General features: G+C 37.2%; 2 protein-coding genes across 2 annotated transcripts in view; one reads left to right on the top strand and one right to left on the bottom strand.

Moving 5' to 3' along the window:
* LOC134751052 (uncharacterized) overlaps positions 1-6,136 on the top strand; it is a 123,720-nt gene extending 117,584 nt beyond the window's left edge. Inside the window, exons 5-6 of the mRNA XM_063686387.1 lie at positions 1,849-2,071; positions 2,582-6,136. Of these exons, the coding sequence (XP_063542457.1) occupies positions 1,849-2,071; positions 2,582-4,779 (2,421 nt within the window). The 3' untranslated portion in view covers positions 4,780-6,136. The remainder of the gene's footprint in view (positions 1-1,848; positions 2,072-2,581) is intronic.
* Positions 6,137-9,306: 3,170 nt separating this feature from the next.
* LOC134751200 (stress-associated endoplasmic reticulum protein 2) lies at positions 9,307-15,876 on the bottom strand. The gene is made up of 3 exons (XM_063686581.1): positions 15,727-15,876; positions 14,871-14,984; positions 9,307-10,346 (listed from the first exon to the last, which is right to left on the bottom strand). The coding sequence occupies exons 2-3, from the start codon at positions 14,955-14,957 to the stop codon at positions 10,239-10,241; spliced, it is 195 nt and encodes a 64-aa protein (XP_063542651.1). The 5' UTR covers positions 14,958-14,984; positions 15,727-15,876; the 3' UTR covers positions 9,307-10,238.
* Positions 15,877-23,944: the final 8,068 nt, after the last annotated feature.

Here is a 23,944-nt window from a genome sequence, read left to right as displayed (position 1 = left end):
AAATTCGTTCTGCGTATCAGAACTGAACTGTAGGTCCGTACACAATAGAGCTTATTTTTGCAGTACACGTTTTGGTTGAGAATTCTTGTAGTAATGACCGTCGTGACCACGCATGCGTCAGTCGCTAAATCTTTCTGGAATCCGTTTACGAGCGAGCGATGGCGGGAGCGCGCAGTAAAGGCTTTTTCCCCTCACTAGCTCGGAAAGCCGTCTATTATCCTTTAAAACAAGCGGGGAAAAACGCATTCTATCCACTAGTGGGGAAAGTAATTTGACCTTGGATGGAGCGTGTTTAAGTAGCTTGACAGATAACAAAACGTAAAACGCTCATAATAATGGTTCGTTCGATATTAATTATCATTAAATAAATGGTTTGAGAATCTAATAAAAAATACCAAATTTAGCTTTATTTAATAATTTTAAGTCATAAACCTTAAAATTCCATAAGAAACGTTTGATTATTTATAATGATGTTAAATATAATTCTGAACACACAAGTTGAGTCGATGCAATTTCAAAACGCATCGTTGACATTTCATACGTCAGAACCGAAATGTCAACATTGTCAACGAAATTTTTACTGTTCTTCTCACCGACTCACGAAAAAATCAGAATTTCTAGTGTTTTCTGTTATAATATCGTAAAAAAATTAGTGACTCCAGTGATGAAGATGATCTAACGCCTGTGGATGTTGCACTTTCCTCGCTATAGTGAGGGGAAAAGTTTTGTGTTACACACGGGTGCAAACGTATTTTACTTCTCGTGTGTTGAAACACTCGCTACGCTCAGGATTCTATTTTAGAACCACTCGCTTCGCTCGTGGTTCAACTATAGAATCCTTTCGCTTGCTCATGTTTCAATTCCACACTCGCGGGTAAAATACAACTTTGCACCCTCAAATAACTATTATCCCGCTTCTATCGGTACGAGTAAGAGCGTTTCACATTGTCCGATCCGAAATCGGATGTCGGAAGGAAGTGAAATGTAAGATATATGTGTTTCTCTGCATTTATTTATGCATTTAATAAATCATTATTACTAAAAAAACGATAAATAACGCAAAAAAGGCGGACTTAGGTAATGCCAATGGCACTCTCCTGCAGCTGCTTTTGTCATAGGCGCCTTCCGACATTGGAAAGGAGCTTCCGATAATTTTGAGCCTTGTCGGAGCCCCCCATCAGCTGTCGGACCGATAATATTTGTTTGTGTGTGTATGTGTAGGCTTAATGCTGGTTGTAGTGTGCGTGACCGCTAAAGACGGCGCCGGCGCGCGCCCCCACAGTCACACTACGCGGTTTCGGATCCTACATCCGATATCGGATCGCACAATGTGAAAACGCTTTAATACACACGCCTTTGATATTCTGACAGGTATACTAAGAAGTCTATAAAAGATATGATTTATGTTTATGAGTGATTCATGTGTTTCCCTTTCTTTTCTACCCGTTTTGCGGGAATACCTTTTACCTCATTTTAGGAAAGCTTAACAATTAACGCGACTGTCAGGAAGCTAAACAAGTTGATTAGTCCTAGTTTTGTTGAGTGTTATAGGATTTAACCTTAGACATTCATGTTAATTGCATCAAATCTATGAGCCTTTATTTGGATGAAATTTTTGGTTAGTAGCTATCCATTCTTTGGACCCTATATATCTTTTAAGGCCTCATTACACTCACTGCTCACCAGATGCAGCGATGCCTTAATGCAGAGGTATAAATAGACACTAGAGAGCAGAAACAGAATTTATCTTTACTTTTCAAATACTAAACACTAATCAGGTTAGGCAGTGATATGATTGTGGCAGATGCAAGCAGCGATAAGTATTTAATTATAATCATCCTGTTTCAGGAGCTGTTCGTCCCGATCAACACGAAAGGCGAGCTGTACGAGGTGTGTCCCGAGGAGCTATCCCCGGCGGAGTGGGACGCAGCCGAGCCGACGTCGCCGCCGCCGCCGGACGCGGGCGCGCGCGCGCACCGCCTGCCGCACCTGCTGAGCCTGTGGCGGCTGCCGGCCAGGGTCCGGCTCTTGGCCGGGACCGTGCCCATTGAGATGGCGCATGATGTTGGAGGTGAGTTTGTAGAACTTTGCCACTCATCACTGGTTTATATAGGTACAGTGGGGAAATAATGAATGGGCCCTGGAGGGAAACTGCCTAAAACTTAAGTTAGCTCATTTTGCTTAAAGGAAACATTCTTGTTTTTCTAAAGAAACGAAACTGCATTCAAAGATTTTTTTGAAATTAGCTTGTTTCACCCGGGAATCGAACCGACTAAAAATAAAAAATAAACCATTCCTTTTTTCCACACGGTATCTCTCTCTCTCTCTTTGCGTACCAATACTAGGGTTTGGGCTAATCTCCAAGTATGGCATATTGTCTTTCACATTTAATTTCCGTTACGGTGCATGGTGCTCTTAATAGGTACCTAGAGAGTAGTAGGTAGGTTACTCTATTTGGACAGTTACTATTTTCTACTACTACCTACCTTTATACATTTATACTCGTATATTTACGTAACGTGGCAGGAAGTATCGTGGTATTCACATTAGCAATTGTGACAAAGATTGTCTGAATTTTCAGATGACCTCTTGCTACGGGCAGCGATAACGGAGCCGGTGCTGGTAATGTGCACGCTGCCGGAGTTCGGCGCGCCAACCAGCCCCACCAAGCCGGCGCCGGGGCTGGCCAAGGAGACCTTGCAGCTGCTTCCGCTCAACTGCGGCGCGCGCCTGCGCCGCACGCAGCTCGGCTTCGACAGCGAGAAGCGCATGTTCCTCTCCGCGCGACTCCAGAAAGCTCTAACCTTCTGTCAACTCAACGTTGACAACTGGATCAGGCAGATCTCATACGCCAACTCGACGGTCGTCGGCAAGAAGACCGCTGAGGACCTCCTCAGAGAGGACCACGAACCGATCAAGTTTGAAAAAGAACGCAAGTTCACTCTGCAGGGACTCAAGATCGAAACGTCCAGGCTTTTCGGGAAGAGCGAGAAGGTCCTTAAAGACATGCCGGACGAGACGGAGGGCTCCATCATATTTTTAAGCAAAAACGAACTCGAGCACATGAACTACGACGTGTATAGCGACGACGAAGGCAAAGACGAAAAGAACGACGAGAAAACAGAGGAACACTTCTCCAACGACAAAATGCAGGTGTTCCGGGAGGACTCCGCGCAGAAGAAGAACAAGTGGTTTAAAAACTTGAAACTTTTGAAGAGCACGGAGAAATTAACAGACGAAAAGATAACGTCAATAGAGAACCGTGAGAGATACAGAGACATTAAAGATCCGTTCGATCCTCTCGGGGAAAAACACAGCTCTATCGAGAGGTACCAGGATATGGCAAAGCTCATTGAAGACAGATTCGGAGCCACGAGGGCGAAGGGCGATGGAACTGCCGAGAAAAGCCACTCCTATAAGAGTCTGACGACTTCATCATCCGATATGGGTACGAGTCAGTGCAGTTCGAACCCCAAGAAACCAATTTTGACAAAGTCAGTGTCAGTGCAGACGGGGATCCCGGACAGTCCGTACACTGAAGGTAGCGCAATCAACATGAAACATGGCCGCAAGAATCTCAGTGTCGATCAGATCAACTACTGTGGATCCATGGAAAGCGACACGAGCTCCGGTAGAAAATTAAAATCTTTGGACGAAAATATGCTAAAGAAATCTTCTGCGTCAAAATCATCGACGAATTTAGAGAGGAGACAGAGAATACAACCAGATCTGATACCGGAAAAGGCAATGGTCAAGTCTGAGTCGTATAACCAAATACAAAGCTGTGAAGACATAAACATGTTCGGAGCTGGCTCTCTATACAACGACAGTGAATTCGAAATTAATTCTAAGCAACACTCGTTTATAACAGAAAAATTGTGCTCAGAATTCCATGTGAAAACAAAAAAGGTCCTTAGCAAATCTACATCGAATCTACTGCATCCTAAAAAACCCACAGATAAAAAAGACGGTAATAACAGCAACAGCATGCCGACGAAAACTGAACGACTAAGCGACGGGGACAAGCTTAATTTTAGAAAGAAGATCGACAAACCGAGAGCTCCGACTCCCAAACTTGAAATTGACGACGACCTCGTACCAATTGATATCTCGGAAGAGGAACCGCAATCTCAAGTTAAACTAAGGAGATCCATATCCTCAATACAGAAGAGGAAGTTACCCGTCATAGAAGACTTACCTTACGGTCAAGTAGCAGACGCGGTGCACGTGGAAGAGGAAAAGGTTGATTCCGATGCCAGTTCTGACAACATTTACGCAGAAATATGTGCACCTAACAAAGCTAGCGAAGACGAATCTTATGACAATAACGTAGACGTGTTAGCCAACGATCCAGTGATATGCAACGTCAAAAAAGAAGTCATCATTCGTAATGACGAGAGAGCTAGGCAGATGATCGAGAACCAAGAAAACCCATTCAGGCACATCGAAGTGGTAGTCATAGAGAAAACCACAGACTTCAATTTGGACACTTCGAGTATAGCCTCAAGTGATTTTGATGAGATGGGAAGTAAAAATGACGTATCAATAGCCATAGATTCGTGGGAGCGAGACAAGAAGATTATCGACCAATCAGATTCGAAAACACACGCAATTAGATTAGAAATAACTAGTAATATGGAGGATTATCCTCAAGAAGTGGATCAAAGTTTTGAGAGGACGGAGATTCGATTAAGTAAGAATAATTCTTTAAGTTTTAGCAACAGCATCCATTTGAATGGTACATATCCCAACGAGGCCATTTATGATACTTTAAAATAGTTCTTAAGTGTTTAACTTTATGGTTGACATTTCAGCAAGTAGTGAGCAGCTGTGATTTGTGATTTTTGTTTAGGGAACGCGTAGCGTCGTATTCGGGCATCATACACCAGATAATAAAGTCAGTTAATCTCCATATCAATTTGCGTACCTATTACCTACCACATCTGTACCTATTGGAATACTAAGTGTGTCCTTTGTATTGAGAGTAACAGTCTTAATTTTATGCTTGCCTCTGAATTATTGATGTGCGAGGATCGTTTTCATACCACGAGCACATAACCTCTATAGCTACCACGGTAGTAAATAAGTTGATAATGTTGCCATGACAAAATATGATATTACAAATATGTATATTTAATGTGGTTAATTATGGGAAATTGCCACAATATTACAGGCGAATTTCTTCGTTTTTGCCGTAACAAACCCAGATTTAATTAATTGAATGACGCGTATGAATTCGCCGCTAGGGGCGCTAGTGTAGATAAATGGTGGTCTTTTTCATAGGTTGAAATGTCACTTGTCACTTCAATGACTGACAGCTGTTCTTTAGTCTTTTGGACCACCATCAACAGAGGCGCCAACTGGTGAGCAAAAAAACGATAGCCCTCATTGTATATGTACTATAGGTACTCAATTTATTTATTGAATACTTTGTATTCACGATTCTTTTTTGTTACACTACATAATCGGTTTATTAGTACATCTAGAAACCTAAGGGGAGCCCACATTATGATCCAAAATTGTGCAGTTTTTGAAAATACAGGACATAGAATACCTTGCGATCTGTACCTACGGTTAATAACGTTATAAGATTAAGTAGTAGGTAATTCGTTTCAATAAAACGTATCAACATTTAGTTCTCAACATTCATAAAAATATAATTATTACACTTGAATTACTATTTCGAAATAAGTATTTTACCAGTCACAAATTTGTTCCACGCACAATATTTTAAGTCCAGTAAATATTTGTTTAATTAAAGGTTGTGTATTTTGATAATCCAGTGTTTGTTAATTACCTACGATAAGGCCATATTTTGCAGATCACCCACGAATTTACACGTAATCAGTAGCGACATCTATCCATGACTTTAAAATAAGAATGAAATTATGATATTCATTCTCACAATGAATACATTGGTGCTATATATATTAGGTGCTCGAAAAATTAATTTAGGACCCAAAATTAATTATAAGACCACATATCACATGACAATGTAAATTAATTTGTACCATATAGTTATACTTGGTTATACCTTCGTACCTAAATTGTAAAATAAAATAAAAATTCGCTTTTAAGCTCTTGAATGTTAGAAGTACCTAATCGTGGAATATAAATAAACAAGGAAAATATATTACTTTTTAGTTTTATTTTTTCCAAGTATACTTTAAACTATTTCACAATGCCAAAAAGTGCGAGTCGGACTAAAATGTATTTCGAATTACACAGTATAATACAGAGAAAAAAAAAACGAATTTGTAATAGAAGTACGAAGTGGCAGTTCATGGCCTTCACTAAATTAAAAAGCTACTTTGTTTTACTCCCTGAAGTGAGTAAGTCGTCGCACTTGTTCGAGCTGCTGAGGTGAAAATAAGACGCATTTAACCGATTTGCAAGACCGAAGAGATCCCATTCCAGGTAGCATTTATACGTCATTATGACGTCCGTTAAGTCATTATGACGTATAAATGACGTCACTTTGCTACCTGGGGTAAGTGCTCAGTGAACTAAGTTTTGTACGGAATACCAAAAATTACATGTAAGGAATCAGGGTACGTAGCCAACATGCCAATAGCTTACGCTCCGTAGCGAACGCAACGCAACCGTCACTGTCGCACTTTACATTATATCCATGGAGACTGTATAAAGGAGCCAAATCTCTATGTATGAAAAGTGTCCATCAAAAAACAGTAATTAGGCGGCGCCACCATACACCGAAATACTACCAAAAACAACCTACGTAATTTGGTCGGGTTATGTTGCCTTATATGGTTCATGTTATACTCATGTCCCAGAGCCTAACTAGCGCCACCGGAGAGATTAGGAACTATTATTTAAAGCTTAACGCGGTCACTTTGACAACATTTCTGCCATAAGAGATTGCGATCCTTTCTATACCATCCATAATTATATCTATCTTTGGTTATAGAGACAAAAAGCGTTGCAAGCGACGAGGACCGTGCGCCATAGATTAGTATATGTTATTACTGTAATAGATAAGAAACTCTCGGACATTTCACGTTCACGTCTCTACTAGTGCTGCCCCTAGCGGTCCTGCTCTCAACTAATGAGACTGTATATGCAGTAAACACGCACACATGTACACACACACACACACACACACACACACACACACACACACGTACTTATGGGTTCTTTACCTACATGTAACAACTTTAATATTGGAAACTGATTTATGTAGTAATCTTTGTCGTACCAATTTCCATTTGCTTAGAAAACTACATAAATCAGTTTTTCAGAATAAATAAATGAAAACTTATGTTGAATCAAGTACAATATATTATTTATAAGTACCTACTTATTTACATACGTTCCATTCCAAGTAACTAAGACACATGCAAATACAGCGACGCTTTAAGCGCACTTCCGTGAAAATAACTTAACAGCAAGTATGTAACAATTTATTTCCTGACTATGTTTTAAACAATAATTAGAGGCAACCTAATTCATTTCTTCTTCTTGATCCCAAAATAACTTGGAAAGCTTCAATAGTTTGATCCAACTTTTTTTGATTTAATTTAGATCCATTTTTGTCGCATACCTGCCGTGTCGCAACTTTATTCTGAAAGCTTTTTAATACCTGAAAATATATTAACAGTTAAGATGTTATCAAAAGTATAAAAAGGTTATTTTACAGCGAAACAGGACAAGTGTTGAGCATGCATTTTAAGGGTGTGCTATTGTCACATTTAATGTTAGGTAACAAGAAATCAGTGAATCGGGATATTATTCATGTAAAATGTCGACAAAGGTAACGTATTGTGGTTGGATTTTATCAGTAGATGTATGTCTTTCTAATTTTGGCAGGTTGTAGTTGATTTATCAGATTAAGACCTAGGCACGGAAAATAGTATCTTAATTATGATAATCAGAGCAACGTGTATGACGGGCCTTACGGGCACTAAGAATGGTGCTAGTTCAACGGCTGTTATTTGAAATGTTACAATGTTCCATGTTCCATCGCCAACATTTCATAAATATGCTTTACCCGAAGCCTCTATCAAAGCTTTTGATAAAGATGAAATAATAAATAAATGTTCAGGAGGTATATATATATTATAAACTCGAAAATTTACTTACCTTGCCCTTATACCGATGTACATACAAGAAGGTACACAGATTCGGCGCGGCCCGGCCGGCATTGCTTTTCATCTTGCCTGCGTTGGTTTGGTTGAATGAGTAAGAGCACAACTCAACACAACTTACAAGGTTGGTTGTGATATAAAGAAACGCTGTTTGTTAATATCTTAACATAAATCTGACCAAAAATATGTTTAAACGGAATTTATATTAAAAAACAACTTAGAAATAATTTCAAAATTTCCCGTCAAACCAAACGTCATTTGGTTTTTTTATTCGTCTAAATACGTCAGTCTGTCATTGTACGGTGTTTGCACTACATATTAAAAAAACTACTTTTACGTTTCAAATTTATTTTGTTTCCTAGTTCATTTGCAACGTAAGGTTAGTAACACTATCAAAACATTTTTTATTAAAATATATTCTTCTAGATTTAATTAAATACGATTAAGTTACCTGCTTAAATATTTGTTTTGGTATATTTTGTTTTCTACTATCTACACACAAGAATGATATCTAGCCACACTCAGCCCTCCTTATGCTAAAGGCGGTATCTCAAAAACGAATGAACTGGAAATGGAACGTTATGATTCAAATTTAAGGTACTTATTTGCATGCAATCTTCAATTGAGATACCGCTTTTTAGCTCAGCAGGGCACCACGGCTGAGGAATATATGTCCAGCATAACCCAGAGATGGCATTATTATCAGCATTACATTACTCCTCTTCAGAGATACTATACCATGCCGTGCGCGTTGAAGGATCTGCCATCTTGTGGCTTAAATCGGAAACAAAAATTTGACACTTCACGTTAAAGGGGCCCACTGACTATCAGTCCGCCGGACGCTGTCGGCCTGTCAGTTAGAACAAATATTTGACAGTTTCGAACAACTGACAGGTCAATAACGTCCGGCGGACTGATAGTCAGTGGGCCCCTTTCAGCAGATGCTGCCGCCTACATTTCTCGCATCGCAACTAATATTCATCGAAACAATTCTAAAACCCCAAACACAATTAGGTTGCGTTGTTTTATCACAGAGTACCTATGGCCACCTCCTGTCTCCATCATCATCAGCTTGATGGTATTATTTTGGACTTACATATGTATGCAAATTTTTAGCTTTAACGGAAGTCGGGAAGTCAAATTTAACTTGCAAGATTTGACAAACATAGTTAATAAAAAGCTTGTGAAAGAAACAACACTGTAAGAGACAAATATACTGTATTTCATTTCAAATAAATTACAATTAATTAAAAATAGACCCACTAATTCCTGTAATCCTAGTGGCGGTAAAATAATTTCATCGGTTTGAAACTGTAACACATCCTTGTACGTCAAATTATTCAATACAACGGAATGGAATCTCGAATACCATACACTAAATGCTTGATTTCGTAATTTTATTTTACAATATACAAGAATATAGTTCGCATATTTGAAGATTGAGATTATATTATGCATTTCTGCGCTTACTACTAGATAAAGATGTAACTTTGTAAGCTAAAGACAGACGCACAGTATAACGTTTATATATACTTTTACAAAACTTGTAGAAAAAAATACAAGTCTCGTAGGATTTGTATCCATAGTTACAAGGCATGTAAAAGTGTATAGAGACGCAACTATATATCACATTTACTATGGGATAGTGGCTTGAGCGATTTCTGAATTAAAGTGACAACATATTTCTAGGTTTTTTTACAACTTAAGAAATAGTCACTTACCTAACATTCTAATAAATTCAGTAAAAAATGGAGGTGACGGATGAATGAACATTTAAATTGGCAAGTGTTAAAAATTGGAATGATTAAGTCACCAAGTCAACTCACAACCCAGCTTGTTTAACATATTCTAATCTGGCCAAATAAAAAATCCGCCGAAGCACCCAAAAAATAACTTATTTTGGCAAAACTGGTATTATAACATTACGTAATAAGACCGCCAGATGTCGTTTTAAAGGTGTATTTAAATAAATTCTTGTAAAAATATTAACAAACACTAATAACTCTAGATTGCGATAAAAGCGCCACCACTTAATATACGTTTGAAAATAAGTGACAGCCACCATCCCATAGCACACAACGACATCTGACGGCGAGTAGAAACAACTCAAGCCACATTGGGTAGCCTATGGGTTTAGGCCAATCGTATGGACTGGATTATTTGGAAGACAGCCGAGCCGCATACTACGAAGATGAAGAGAGCTAGGAGCCAAGGAGCTACTGGATACTGGTCTTCCTTTTCCTGTAAAAGATAAATTAGTTTTGAGTAAAACACATTCAAGTACAGGTATTTTATTAACTTCTCATGTTACCCATGAGCTTTTAATTGGGCTTGAAATGAAAAAGTAAGCATATGAGATGGACAAAGGTAGAGAAAAGAGTATCATATACAAAAAAACCGGCCAAGTGCGAGTTGGAGTCGCGCACGAAGGGTTTCGTACCATTATGCAAAAAACTGCAAAAAAAAAACACGTTTGTTGTATGGGAGCCCCTCTTAAATATTTATTTTATTCTTTTTTTAGTATTTGGTGTTATAGCGGCAACAGAAATAAATACATCACCTTTGAAAATTTCAACTGTCTAGCTATCACGGTTCATGAGATACAGCCTGGTGACAGACGGACGGACGGACAGATAAGTCTTACTAATAGGGTCCCGTTTTTACCCTTTGGGTACGGAACCCTAAAAATTAAAAAAATGTTACCTATGTAAAATACAAAAAGACGTTCAATTGACCATTGAAGTCATACATTAAGTACTTATGCTATTGCCTTACAGGATCAAAGGTGCTGTTATCAAAGCTAGCTAGTGAAAAAAGACGGGTAGGGTAACGGGATTTCTTGGCATTTTTTTCTCTTCACGACAAGTTTTTATACATTGTAATTGTATCACATTGATTCGTTGTTACGACATCACATTGCCTAACCCTTTTCTAAAACATGGATTTCTCTATCTAACAAACACTGCCAAATTTTCTGACAAGAGCAAACAAATCATAGCCAAAATTTATGAATACTGGCATACACTTTTCATACCAATTGGTATTTATCGCTCCATAAAGTTTTAACATGGCCATGAAAATACTTTCCCTTTATAAGTTATGTTGTAACCAATCGATTTGCAAACCGAACCTAATTGTGGCGATAATGAAATTAAATGATAATATAGAAATGCGCAGTTTACAGTAAAAAAAAATGTTTATAAAAATAAGCCTTATACTCTAGTACACAAGATTTGTAAAAAGCATTGGAAAAACTCCAATGTCACAGGTGGTTGAGAGTGATAACAATAATGAATATCATGCATAACTTGGTCATATGTAAATATGAAATATTAAGCTGATATTGGTACAGTTGCAAATATTGAATACTGAAGGACTTTTTTTGTAAACTTAAATTTTTCTTCTTTTTCGACAATTAATGAAATGAAATAAGTAAACTATAAACCATAAAACCCAAATCTTACAAATAATTACTAAAAAGTATTCCCTGCGGCATAGATGCTGAACAATTAAATACCATCAAAAACATTACATGTAAAAAGATGCAAGTCTAGCAACGCAATTCTTCTACTACAAAAAAGTGAAGGAAGCGAAAGAGGTATGTTAGGATCATAGCAAGTGAAATCCGTGGTCTCTGCCTACCCCTCCGGGAAATAGGCGTGATTATATGTATGTATGTAAAAAAGTTTTGAGATGTAATGCGAAACCAAGTCTTATTTTAGTCAGTGCCATGTATTAAAACCGTGTCAATATTAGATTAGATATCTTTATTTTTAATACCTATAATGACTTGGCGATCGCACGGCTGCATAATGACATAAGGATCGTCAACAAACACAAAATAATCCTAATTAAACATAGCATTTAGGTTTTAGGCATTTGGGTTTAGGTTTTTTGCATTTAGGTTTTAGCAGATAGATATAACTCCGTAATAGATGGATACAGTCTAAGGAAAAAACGTGCCTCGAAAATCAAGAAAATTTGATTCTCGTTCAGAGGGCGCTACTAGTTTTGGCCTACAGTCGTATAGATGGCGTTGACGGTTTCGTTTGTTATTTAACAATTTTAACGCATATCAGTGAAAGAACATGGGTCAAAATCATAAAAATAATTAATGCAAATAAAAAAAATCATTTATCCATATTTAAATACATTCTATCGTATTTTTATAAATCATCATTTTTAGTTTTAAAGTGTGTCGACAGATGGCAGTGAACTTACTGGGGTTACAAAATTTACTATGACAGTACCGCTCTAGTATAAGTTACTCTATGGTTTTAGTTTGTAACGTTTTGTTATGTTTTATTATAGCGCTAGCCCTATCCTATCACATGCAGTTTGAGCAATACACAAACAAGTACGAGTAAAGCATTGTGTGCGATTGCCAAGTCATTATATGATTTTACTTTAGTGTATGTTACATATTTCAGTTTATAATTTACAAATTTACTTATGCAGTTCTTAAATCTTTATAATGTGGTTGATATTTCAATATTTTAAGGTTTTTTATGGCTTGATAAGCTAAAAACTAATTGTCTTTAAAATTTTAAGCTTGTGGGTCTGCTAGAAGTACCTTAGAATTATGATGATCGTGAGTGAGTGAATGTGTAAGTGACAAAACTAAGGAACTTTGATAGCCATCTCGTCTAATGCCGTTGGAGTCGATAATCTGAGCCGAAACATGATCCTTCCCCTCATTGACCTCATAGCTCCTATTATCACCTGTATCCTCAATAGCTCCATTTCTTCTAATGTTTTCCCGTCGCTTTGGAAAGATGCCGACGTCATTCCTTTGCCTAAAAAATCCAGTCCCTCCGCCTTCTCAGACTACCGTCCTATTTCCATTCTTCCTTTCCTCTCTAAAGTTCTAGAGCGTCTAGTACATCAGCAACTTACTTCTTTTTTGAACAGACACGCGCTCATGAACCCATACCAATCCGGATTCCGTACAGGCCACAGCACAACTACTGCTCTTGTAAAAATTACTGACGATATCCGGGCCGGTATGGATAATCGTAAGATCACGGTATTATCGCTTCTGGATTTCAGTAATGCTTTCAACACGGTTGACTTCGACATCTTGTTAGGCATATTGCGTTCACTTAATGTATCTCCTGCGGTAGTTGACTGGTTTCACAGTTACTTAGTAGGGCGTCGGCAGCGTATAAAGGCGGATTCCTATCGATCTTCGTGGTGCAACACGCTTGCTGGTGTCCCACAGGGCGGCGTGTTGTCTCCTCTTCTTTTTTCTATCTTCATAAACTCTATCACTTCCAATATTTTGTCCTCCTACCACCTTTACGCTGACGACCTTCAAATCTACTCTCAGGGCTCTGTTACCGATCTATCACAGACTATCTGCGCCATGAACACTGACTTGGAGAGTATTTTAAATTGGAGTAAACGTTACGGTCTCAAGGTTAACCCTACTAAAACTCAGGTTATAGTCATAGGTAGCTCAAAGCTCACTGCCCGGATTGATTTAGGTTCTCTACCTGCCATTGTGTTTGACGGTATTCAGATTCCCTACTCTCTCCAGGTAAAGAATCTCGGTGTCATGATGGACCAGAGTCTCTCTTGGGTACCTCAGGTGAATGAGGTTAGCAGGAAAATGTTTGCTGCAACTGCATCACTCCGCAGACTCCGTAATTTCTTGCCTTACGCCACTAAGATTGCGCTAGCTCAATCCCTCTTATTGCCCATATTAGATTATGCCGACATTTGCTATCTGGACCTTACGGAGGACCAGCTGAATAAGCTCGAGCGCCTCCAGAATCTCGGTATAAGGTTTATATTTGGTCTGCGCAAATTTGACCATGTGTCACAGTTCCGTTCTCAGCTCAAGTGGCTTCCTATTCGTCTTCGCCGTGACTCTCATGTTCTCGCCCTTCTCTATGGCATTCTCTTTAACCCCGCTACACCACCTTATCTCAAAGAGCGTTTCAAGTATCTCTCTTCTATCAGATGTTCTCAGACTCATATTCTTGCTTCTCCCTCATCTACTTCTAAATTTTATAATAGCTCTTTTACCTTCCGGGCTGTTCGGCTGTGGAATGCTTTACCAGTAGAATTAAGATTAGCTAAATCTCTCCCCATATTCAAAAATCAGCTAAAACTATACTTTCTATCTCTGCCTTAAGTTGCCATTTTATATATTGTATATTTGCTTGTATAAATATATATTATATATATATATATATATTGTATTGTATATTTATTTGTGTGTTAGGTTTCGTTTTAATACTTATATGTATAAGTAGTAATTGTAGTATGTGTGTTTGTGTTTAATAGTCTCCATATTTAAGCTCTTTGCACTACCTGTTGACTTTTGTATGAGTTCTACATTTCCTGCTACCCAAAGGTTGTCTGGAAGAGATCGCTTTTTAGCGATAAGACCGCCTGTTGTTACCTGGTTCTATTTTTTCTTTAAATATTTCTTTGTAGTTTTACATGTATGTAAAATGTATAATTTTGGTGCAATAAAGAATATTTACTTACTTACTTACTTACTGATTATTAAATTACTTTTCTAAGAACATAGTAGTGTCCCTACATAAACATTTACATATGTTGCAAACTAAACTATTAAATTTCAGCCCTGGAGTTGTTAACTCTTCATCAGGCAAACTCCTCGGAGAGTCTCTTAGAAATTTATTTATGCAGAAAGAGAAATTTATAATTCCTTAATCATAAAATGATGCATGCCAACAGAAGGGTTATAGATAGTAATAAATAATTTAAAAACGTTATAGATAAGTGTCTTACCTTGGTGGTTTTGGGTACATTGCCTCGCTGCGTGATGTTTTTGCTGGCAATCTCGTTGGCGATGCGCATCCTCTGTTTTGGTGCCATTTTTATTTCTTATCAGTTATATTTGTCCTGTAATAAGATTAAATACCAATCAAATGCAAGGAAATAAAATGACGGTTAACCTACAAATCAAATGAAATGTTTTATCAGTTAGAACACCTTATATTGAGATAAACAGTATGGTCATTTGGTAATGAGTATTGAATTTATCCTAATAACCAATACATTAGTAAATTAACTAGTTAGTAATAAAGGAAAATGATGTCTCAACCCGTTTTAATTAGAAATCTTCATTCATTAAACAAAATGCCGGGTGCATTAGAAAGTTTTATATCGAGTACTGTTGAGTTGAACAAGAGATAGACAATGTACCTGTTTGGATAATCAGTTAATGAAGGAATCAGATAACAGAAATAATTACCTAATCAAGTATTACAACGCGTTATTATACTCCGCTAATGCCTTTAAAGAGCTCAGGAAAAACAAATTACTGAGAGTAATACCAGAGACGTCACCAATACCGTGTTTATCCAGATGTTTCAGAAAATTAACAAGGTATTATTGCCACGGACATTCGACGTTGATTTAAACAGAAATGAGCATGAGGCGCACTTTCACGGTGTTAATCAGTAAATCACACCTAATCAACCGTTACTATCGGTACAATATCGGAGATTTTAGGTCGGCACGGTGCAAAACATGGAAAACTCGACACTATAACGCACTTGACTTATGTCGGTGGAAAATTATACTTCACACAAAACCACTGTTGTAGAGGCTAAGATAAAGGGTAGTACGGTAGAATACTCACAATTAAATCCTAAAATTAAATGTGCCGAAGCGCACAAGGCTCGCTTGTTTGACACGTAAGTAAAAAGTGAAATGAAAATGTCAACACGTCGACGTCGTACGTCACAGAACGGAGCAGCACGAAACGACACGCGTCAGTTTGATGTTACCACGTTAAAAATATGTTACTAAATCCTTACTTTCATTTAAAATACGTATTTATAGTTTATCAAAGGACTGTCTCATTTCTATTTATTATTTTCTTTATTTAGGATTACCAACAGATAATACATCTTACATGCTCTTAAATCTATATAACAATCATTACTGATGCTTATCTAATTATAGGTAACCACAACTTATATAAGTGTCTTGTACCTGTGAACAATAGTGAACATGCAGTAAACTTATGGCTATATGAAATTAGTACATTACATTAACTAAAATATTTCATCATCATCATCATCATCATCATGTCAGCCGATAGACGTCCACTGCTGGACATAGGCCTCCCCCAAGGCTCGCCACTCCGACCGATCCTGTGCCGCTCGCAACCACCGAATTCCCGCGACTTTCACCAGGTCGTCGCTCCATCTCGTTGGAGGCCTACCGGCAGTTCGTCTTCCGGTACGCGGACGCCACTCCAGAACCTTCCGGCCCCACCGGCCATCAGTTCTGCGAGCAATGTGCCCCGCCCACTGCCACTTAAGGTTTGCAATTCTGCGAGCTATATCGGTGACCCTAGTTCTACTGCGGATATCATCGTTTCTGACTCTATCACGCAGAGAAACCCCGAGCATAGCTCTCTCCATTGCCCTTTGCGTGACCTTGAGCCTTCTTATGAGGCCCATCGTTAGCGCCCACGTCTCAGATCCGTATGTCATCACTGGCAACACACACTGGTCAAAGACTTTTGACTTAAGACACTGCGGCAATTTGGACGAAAAGATACTGTGAAGCTTCCCGAACGCTGCCCAACCGAGTCGGATTCGACGAGTGACCTCTTTCTCGGTCCAGTCCGACAGTCCAGTTAGGTAGGTCCAACTTCGAGAAAGAGGTCACTCGTCGAACTAAAATATTTACTATAAAAATATTTTATTAAGTATTACTTTAGATTTTTTAAGAAACTATGACTAACTAACTACTTTGGGACATCCAGTGAGCCAACATATTTCGTCACCTTTCTTTTAAACTGTTCAAGTTTGTCGTTGAATATGTCAACTCCCGCAGAGCCTGGGATGTGATTGTATGATTTTGCCATTCTTAGACATTTCAAACGTAGACAGAGAGAATCATACCATTTTTGTCTTACACTAGCACTAGCGCCCAAAAGAAAGGGATGAATGTGATTTTCCTGGTTGTTACTGACTGACAAATTGGTTTGACCAACTATATCATAAAATTAATGAAATTTAAATAAAAATATTTAAATTTATAATAAATATATGAAGTATTTACTAAATCAAGTGTATTTGGCATGAAGATATCATATAATAGTATGCTTTCATACTTAACTAACGACATCTAGCGGTCAATGGATAAACTTTTAACAAATGCCACAAGCCAAGCTAGTAAACCACATTGTAGAATTGACTGTGTATTCAAAGATGGCGCTGAAATCAAACTTGTAACGCAGTGGAAGCCATGGTATAATATCTCTGAAGAGGAGTAATGTAATGCTGATAATAATGCCATCTCTGGGTTATGCTGGACATATATTCCTCAGCCGTGGTGCCCTGCTGAGCTAAAAAGCGGTATCTCAATTGAAGATTGCATGCAAATAAGTACCTTAAATTTGAATCATAACGTTCCATTTCCAGTTCATTCGTTTTTGAGATACCGCCTTTAGCATAAGGAGGGCTGAGTGTGGCTAGATATCATTCTTGTGTGTAGATAGTAGAAAACAAAATATACCAAAACAAATATTTAAGCAGGTAACTTAATCGTATTTAATTAAATCTAGAAGAATATATTTTAATAAAAAATGTTTTGATAGTGTTACTAACCTTACGTTGCAAATGAACTAGGAAACAAAATAAATTTGAAACGTAAAAGTAGTTTTTTTAATATGTAGTGCAAACACCGTACAATGACAGACTGACGTATTTAGACGAATAAAAAAACCAAATGACGTTTGGTTTGACGGGAAATTTTGAAATTATTTCTAAGTTGTTTTTTAATATAAATTCCGTTTAAACATATTTTTGGTCAGATTTATGTTAAGATATTAACAAACAGCGTTTCTTTATATCACAACCAACCTTGTAAGTTGTGTTGAGTTGTGCTCTTACTCATTCAACCAAACCAACGCAGGCAAGATGAAAAGCAATGCCGGCCGGGCCGCGCCGAATCTGTGTACCTTCTTGTATGTACATCGGTATAAGGGCAAGGTAAGTAAATTTTCGAGTTTATAATATATATATACCTCCTGAACATTTATTTATTATTTCATCTTTATCAAAAGCTTTGATAGAGGCTTCGGGTAAAGCATATTTATGAAATGTTGGCGATGGAACATGGAACATTGTAACATTTCAAATAACAGCCGTTGAACTAGCACCATTCTTAGTGCCCGTAAGGCCCGTCATACACGTTGCTCTGATTATCATAATTAAGATACTATTTTCCGTCCCTAGGTCTTAATCTGATAAATCAACTACAACCTGCCAAAATTAGAAAGACATACATCTACTGATAAAATCCAACCACAATACGTTACCTTTGTCGACATTTTACATGAATAATATCCCGATTCACTGATTTCTTGTTACCTAACATTAAATGTGACAATAGCACACCCTTAAAATGCATGCTCAACACTTGTCCTGTTTCGCTGTAAAATAACCTTTTTATACTTTTGATAACATCTTAACTGTTAATATATTTTCAGGTATTAAAAAGCTTTCAGAATAAAGTTGCGACACGGCAGGTATCGTGCTTTTCTTCGATAAGTTTTTCGATGTTGTCAATGGCAATTTCAGTGAACCTAAAAAAGGAAAATCTACCTAATCTAATGCGCTGTAACACCCAGATCACCGCACCACAAATTGTGGATAAAAAGCTTGAATGTTCTCAAAACTATGAAATATGCGACAAAAATGGATCTAAATTAAATCAAAAAAAGTTGGATCAAACTATTGAAGCTTTCCAAGTTATTTTGGGATCAAGAAGAAGAAATGAATTAGGTTGCCTCTAATTATTGTTTAAAACATAGTCAGGAAATAAATTGTTACATACTTGCTGTTAAGTTATTTTCACGGAAGTGCGCTTAAAGCGTCGCTGTATTTGCATGTGTCTTAGTTACTTGGAATGGAACGTATGTAAATAAGTAGGTACTTATAAATAATATATTGTACTTGATTCAACATAAGTTTTCATTTATTTATTCTGAAAAACTGATTTATGTAGTTTTCTAAGCAAATGGAAATTGGTACGACAAAGATTACTACATAAATCAGTTTCCAATATTAAAGTTGTTACATGTAGGTAAAGAACCCATAAGTACGTGTGTGTGTGTGTGTGTGTGTGTGTGTGTGTGTGTGTGTGTGTGTACATGTGTGCGTGTTTACTGCATATACAGTCTCATTAGTTGAGAGCAGGACCGCTAGGGGCAGCACTAGTAGAGACGTGAACGTGAAATGTCCGAGAGTTTCTTATCTATTACAGTAATAACATATACTAATCTATGGTGGAAGCGAGCTGGGTGGCTGGGCCCATAACCTAAAATAAAACGACAAGTTTTGTTCGAATGATTTTAATGGACTGACATATTGAACTAAACAGTTTATAACAAATAAGCATAGATGGCGCTAGTAGTCACATAGTTATGCATATTTTGATTACATTTTTCATAATCTTGTCAGATGACGCTTATTGCAATATTTTTAGAAAGAATTGAGGACTGAAAATGAGAACCAATTTTCAATTACAATCTATCAAATCAAAATCATATAGTTATTAATAAACACCCGACAAGTCAAGTATGCCCGACAGCATTAATTTAATACATACAGGATACAGGTGTATATTAGGTACTTACTTACTTAGCAGTTTAGCACTAGCAGCGCCTTAATTATCGTATGGAAGCCGTAACTATAATAGCAAACTAGGCATGCTGGTGAGAATTAAGTTCGGAGAATGGTATTTGGTCCTAAAAGTTGGCCAACAATATTTTATAGCCCTAATGGCTTCTTAACAATATTTTATTTTAGTTTTACCTTGGAAAAGGTAAAAAACCGGCCAAGAACCTGTCGGGCTATGCTCAGTGTATTAGGGTTCCGTAAATACCCGTCTGTCAAAGTTGACTTTTTGCAAAAATGCAAAAACTACTCAACCACTCATATCCGCTATAGTTTTCCTTGAAAGTCTTTACTAAGCTTTAGTTTCACGATTTTTTTTCATATTTATCGGTCATGGTTCAAAAGTTAAGGGGGGGGGGAGTATCGAATGTCCCTACAAAGGAGAAAAATCACCAAAAATAGGGGGTTGCATTGGGGTGGCTGTTTTTTGCTGAAGTACATATTATATAAGGTGTATTCTATAACAAACAGTTGGAATTTTGACTTTAGATATGGCGAGAAACATAATTAAAACTTCCTTTGATCTTGCAAAATGTGTTATTCATCGCACTCGCTCAGTAAATGTGGAATTGCACGAAGGCTTAGCGGGAGTCGTTTGTATTAAATAAGAAAAAAGTCAATAATAGACATTTACCTACCTACTGCGTTCTGACCAAAGATAGATAGAACTCCGTAATAGATGGATACAGTCTAAGGAAAAAACGTGCCTCGGAAATCACGAAAAATTGATTCTCGATCAGATGGCGCCACTACCTTTGGCCTACTCTCGTATAGAGGGCGTTGACGGTTTCGTTTGTTATTTAACAATTTTAACGCATATCAGTGAAAGAACATGGGTCAAAATCATAAAAATAATTAATGCAAATAAAAAAAATCATTTATCCATATTTAAATATATTTTATCGTATTTTTATAAATCTTCATTTTTAGTTTTAAAGTGTGTCGATAGATGGCAGTGAATTTACTGTGGTTACAAAATTTACTATGTACCGCTCTATCCTATTATATCCTCTGGTTCTGACTCACTGAGAACTTCTGAGAGAAGTGCTTATATGCATCCACACGTAATGGATACCTACTTACAGTAAAACGCAAAACGATCTATCTAGTATATAACTCTAAAGTGGTACGCCCATAGCTTGCGCATTCCAAAAACAATTGACAAAAAACCGGCCAAGTGCGAGTCGGACTCGCGCACGAAGGGTTCCGTACCATTACGTAAAAAACGGCAAAAAAATATGTATTTGATTCGGTTTTTAGGGTTCCGTACCTCAAAAGGAAAAAACGGAACCCTTATACTTATAGGATCACTCGTGCGTCTGTCTGTCCGTCTGTCACAGCCTATTTTCTCCGAAACTACTGGACTAATTAAGTTGAAATTTAGTATACATATGTACGTTTGTGACCCAAAGACGGACATGTAACGCAAACAAATGAATTTTAAATATGGGGGCCACTTCTGGGGGTAAATGAAAAAATGAAAAAATAAAGTTTTTCAGACTATATCGTGTTATATATCAAATGAAAGAGCTCATTGTAAGAATCTCAAATATATATTTTTTTATAATTTTAGGATTATATAAAAAAATTAAGAGGGTAAACTACCCCATGATGGGTAGAGAAAAGTACCAGTTGATGCCACGTATTTTAATACTTTTTTGTTGCCTTTAATAAAAGGCTGAAGACACCAATCTTCTACTTACTATTGGTTTAACCATCAAGGATTAAAATATACATAATATGTATATATTTTCAACATGCAGGCATCACAAAAAACCACCCATAAAACAATCCTCATATATCTAATCTGTAATTCCATAAATCAATATCCGTTGATTGATGATCTCCTTTCTCCATCAACACAACAATGTCATCGTCAATAACCGACAGAGATGAACATAGCTTTCCTATTCTAAAATAAAACAGCTTATGCCCTCTTAAAATTAATCAAACATAGGACTTTATGAACTAGGTTGCTATCATTCTAAGGATGGCAAGGACATGTCATTATATCCACCAATCGCAGCTCCTTCTTATCCTTGGAGGGTAATCCTTCAGCTCTGATTGGTGGAGGGAGATAACGCCTCGCGTAAGCCCCGCCTATCACAGAATCCATTTAAATTTAAATATCGAAGGGAGAACGTCGAATTCGGTTGAATACCCGTCACTTCTGTGGCAATCATTTCGTAAATGGATTGCGTTAATTAATTTGAATAGGTACAGATACTAATTTTGGGTTCACGGTTTTCGTATTGTGTTACAAGCAATTAGAATTTTTTGTTGAAAATAATTAAATTAAATTGAAATACCTCGATACAGACTTAATTGATGAGTAATCCCAAAATAAAATAGGTAAAGGTAGAAGTAAAGTGTAGTACCTACAGCTATTTAGGGAAAAACACCTCTAGTTTTACAAAAAAAAAAGCCGGTCGAGTGCGAGCCGGACTTGCCCACCGAGGGTTTCGTACATTTTAGTACCTATTTGTTGTTATAGCGACAACAGAAATACATCATCTGTGAAAATTTCAACTGTCCATCTATCACGGTTCATGAGATACAGCCTGGTGACAGACAGACAGACGGACAGACGGACATAGGAGTCTTATAGTAATAAGGGTCCCGTTTTTACCCTTTGGGTACGGAACCCTATTAATGGCTTCGTATTATGATACAGTTTATTATTGACAGATATGAACTAATAAGTTATATTATCTATAACAGTTAAGTCATTAGAAAATGCATATATCTACATGCAAAAAGACTTGAAATATCCTTCAATTCTTTGATAAGGTTTTGTAAAAGAGACAAACTAATATAGTCTGTCTAAGGTAACTTTGCACAGATTTGAATGGAACGAAGTGGGAAAGTGTCGTTATATTTTTATAAAATGTTTACATTAATGATGACATTCCACACTTGGTCAGTGCAAGTGACAAGTGCAGAACCAGCTTGGCACCTAATGTAGAGATCGTAAGTAACAAATCGACACATTACCTAAAGAGTTAAACCTAAATGCAGAGTAAACTAAATTTTAAATAATTCATTGCTTTAATAGTATGTTTCAATATAATATAAAGTCTTTTGTATTAGCTACTAAGTGCCAACTGGTCTATTATCACAGACTGTTACAAACGCGAGGCGCTTCTTAAACGCATCCCCAAGATCGTCTCACAGATAATAAAGATATATTTGAGATAAGCTTTGTTAAAAAAGTCTTATTAAAAATGGCTTCATTGTATAGGTAATGCAGAAAGGTAGCTTGGTGCTTTTGGATATGTATTTTCACTCACACACACACACACACACACACACACACACAAACACACACACACACACACACACACACACACACACACACACACACACACACACACACACACACACACACACACACACACTTTTTACATTGCCTAAATCTCTTAAAGGCCGCTTGTTAAGGCATTAACCATATATTCTAATGACAGACTTTTATACATTTTATTGACACATTATTTACATATCATGAAATAAGTAGGTATCATTTAGGAACCTGTTATTAAAATTAAATTCAACGCTATACGAATTAAGGCAAAATAGCTTCAGAGGAGTCTTGCAAGTCAAAATGTACCTAAGAAATGTCTACTCATAAAAACTACAATTTGTGGCTATGTGACCTGTAGCTGCCATTTTGAAAAGATTCGATAAACTGAATCCAGCCTGTTCGCCAAATTTTACGAGGAACGGTTGAAAAATGCGACCTGTAGGTAGATGAGAACATCCGGACATACCTATACGAAAAAAAAATTGCCCTGAGAAGGAGACCTTCGCTTTGGCTCGGTCAAAAAACAAAATAGTTTATTTTTATTTCGGCATTATATACCTACGGTTGCTATAAATAATAATATTAATAAAATATTCTGTTTTGTGGAATAGAGCATGTTCAACAAAATCTGCCACATGAGGTTTCGCGAACCTCTTTCTTTTCTAAACAGTGCGTGTGTCTGAGTGCCTTCATGTTGACTTTGCCGCGCCACTCGCAAAAACCAAACTATTTACTTAATCCTAACATAATAATGAAATTGGACAGAAAGTAAAAGTTCTTTGACATATTTTTTAATGATTTCCAGTTAGCCACGATAAAAGCAACAACTGCGGGGCACTTAATGTCAAGTTACAACTTAT

The sequence above is a fragment of the Cydia strobilella genome, chromosome 21, assembly GCF_947568885.1.
Source record: "Cydia strobilella chromosome 21, ilCydStro3.1, whole genome shotgun sequence".
NCBI lineage: Eukaryota > Metazoa > Arthropoda > Insecta > Lepidoptera > Tortricidae > Cydia > Cydia strobilella.
The sequence above is the reverse complement of the archived record's forward strand: the minus strand, read 5'-3'. Positions and strand labels throughout refer to the sequence as shown.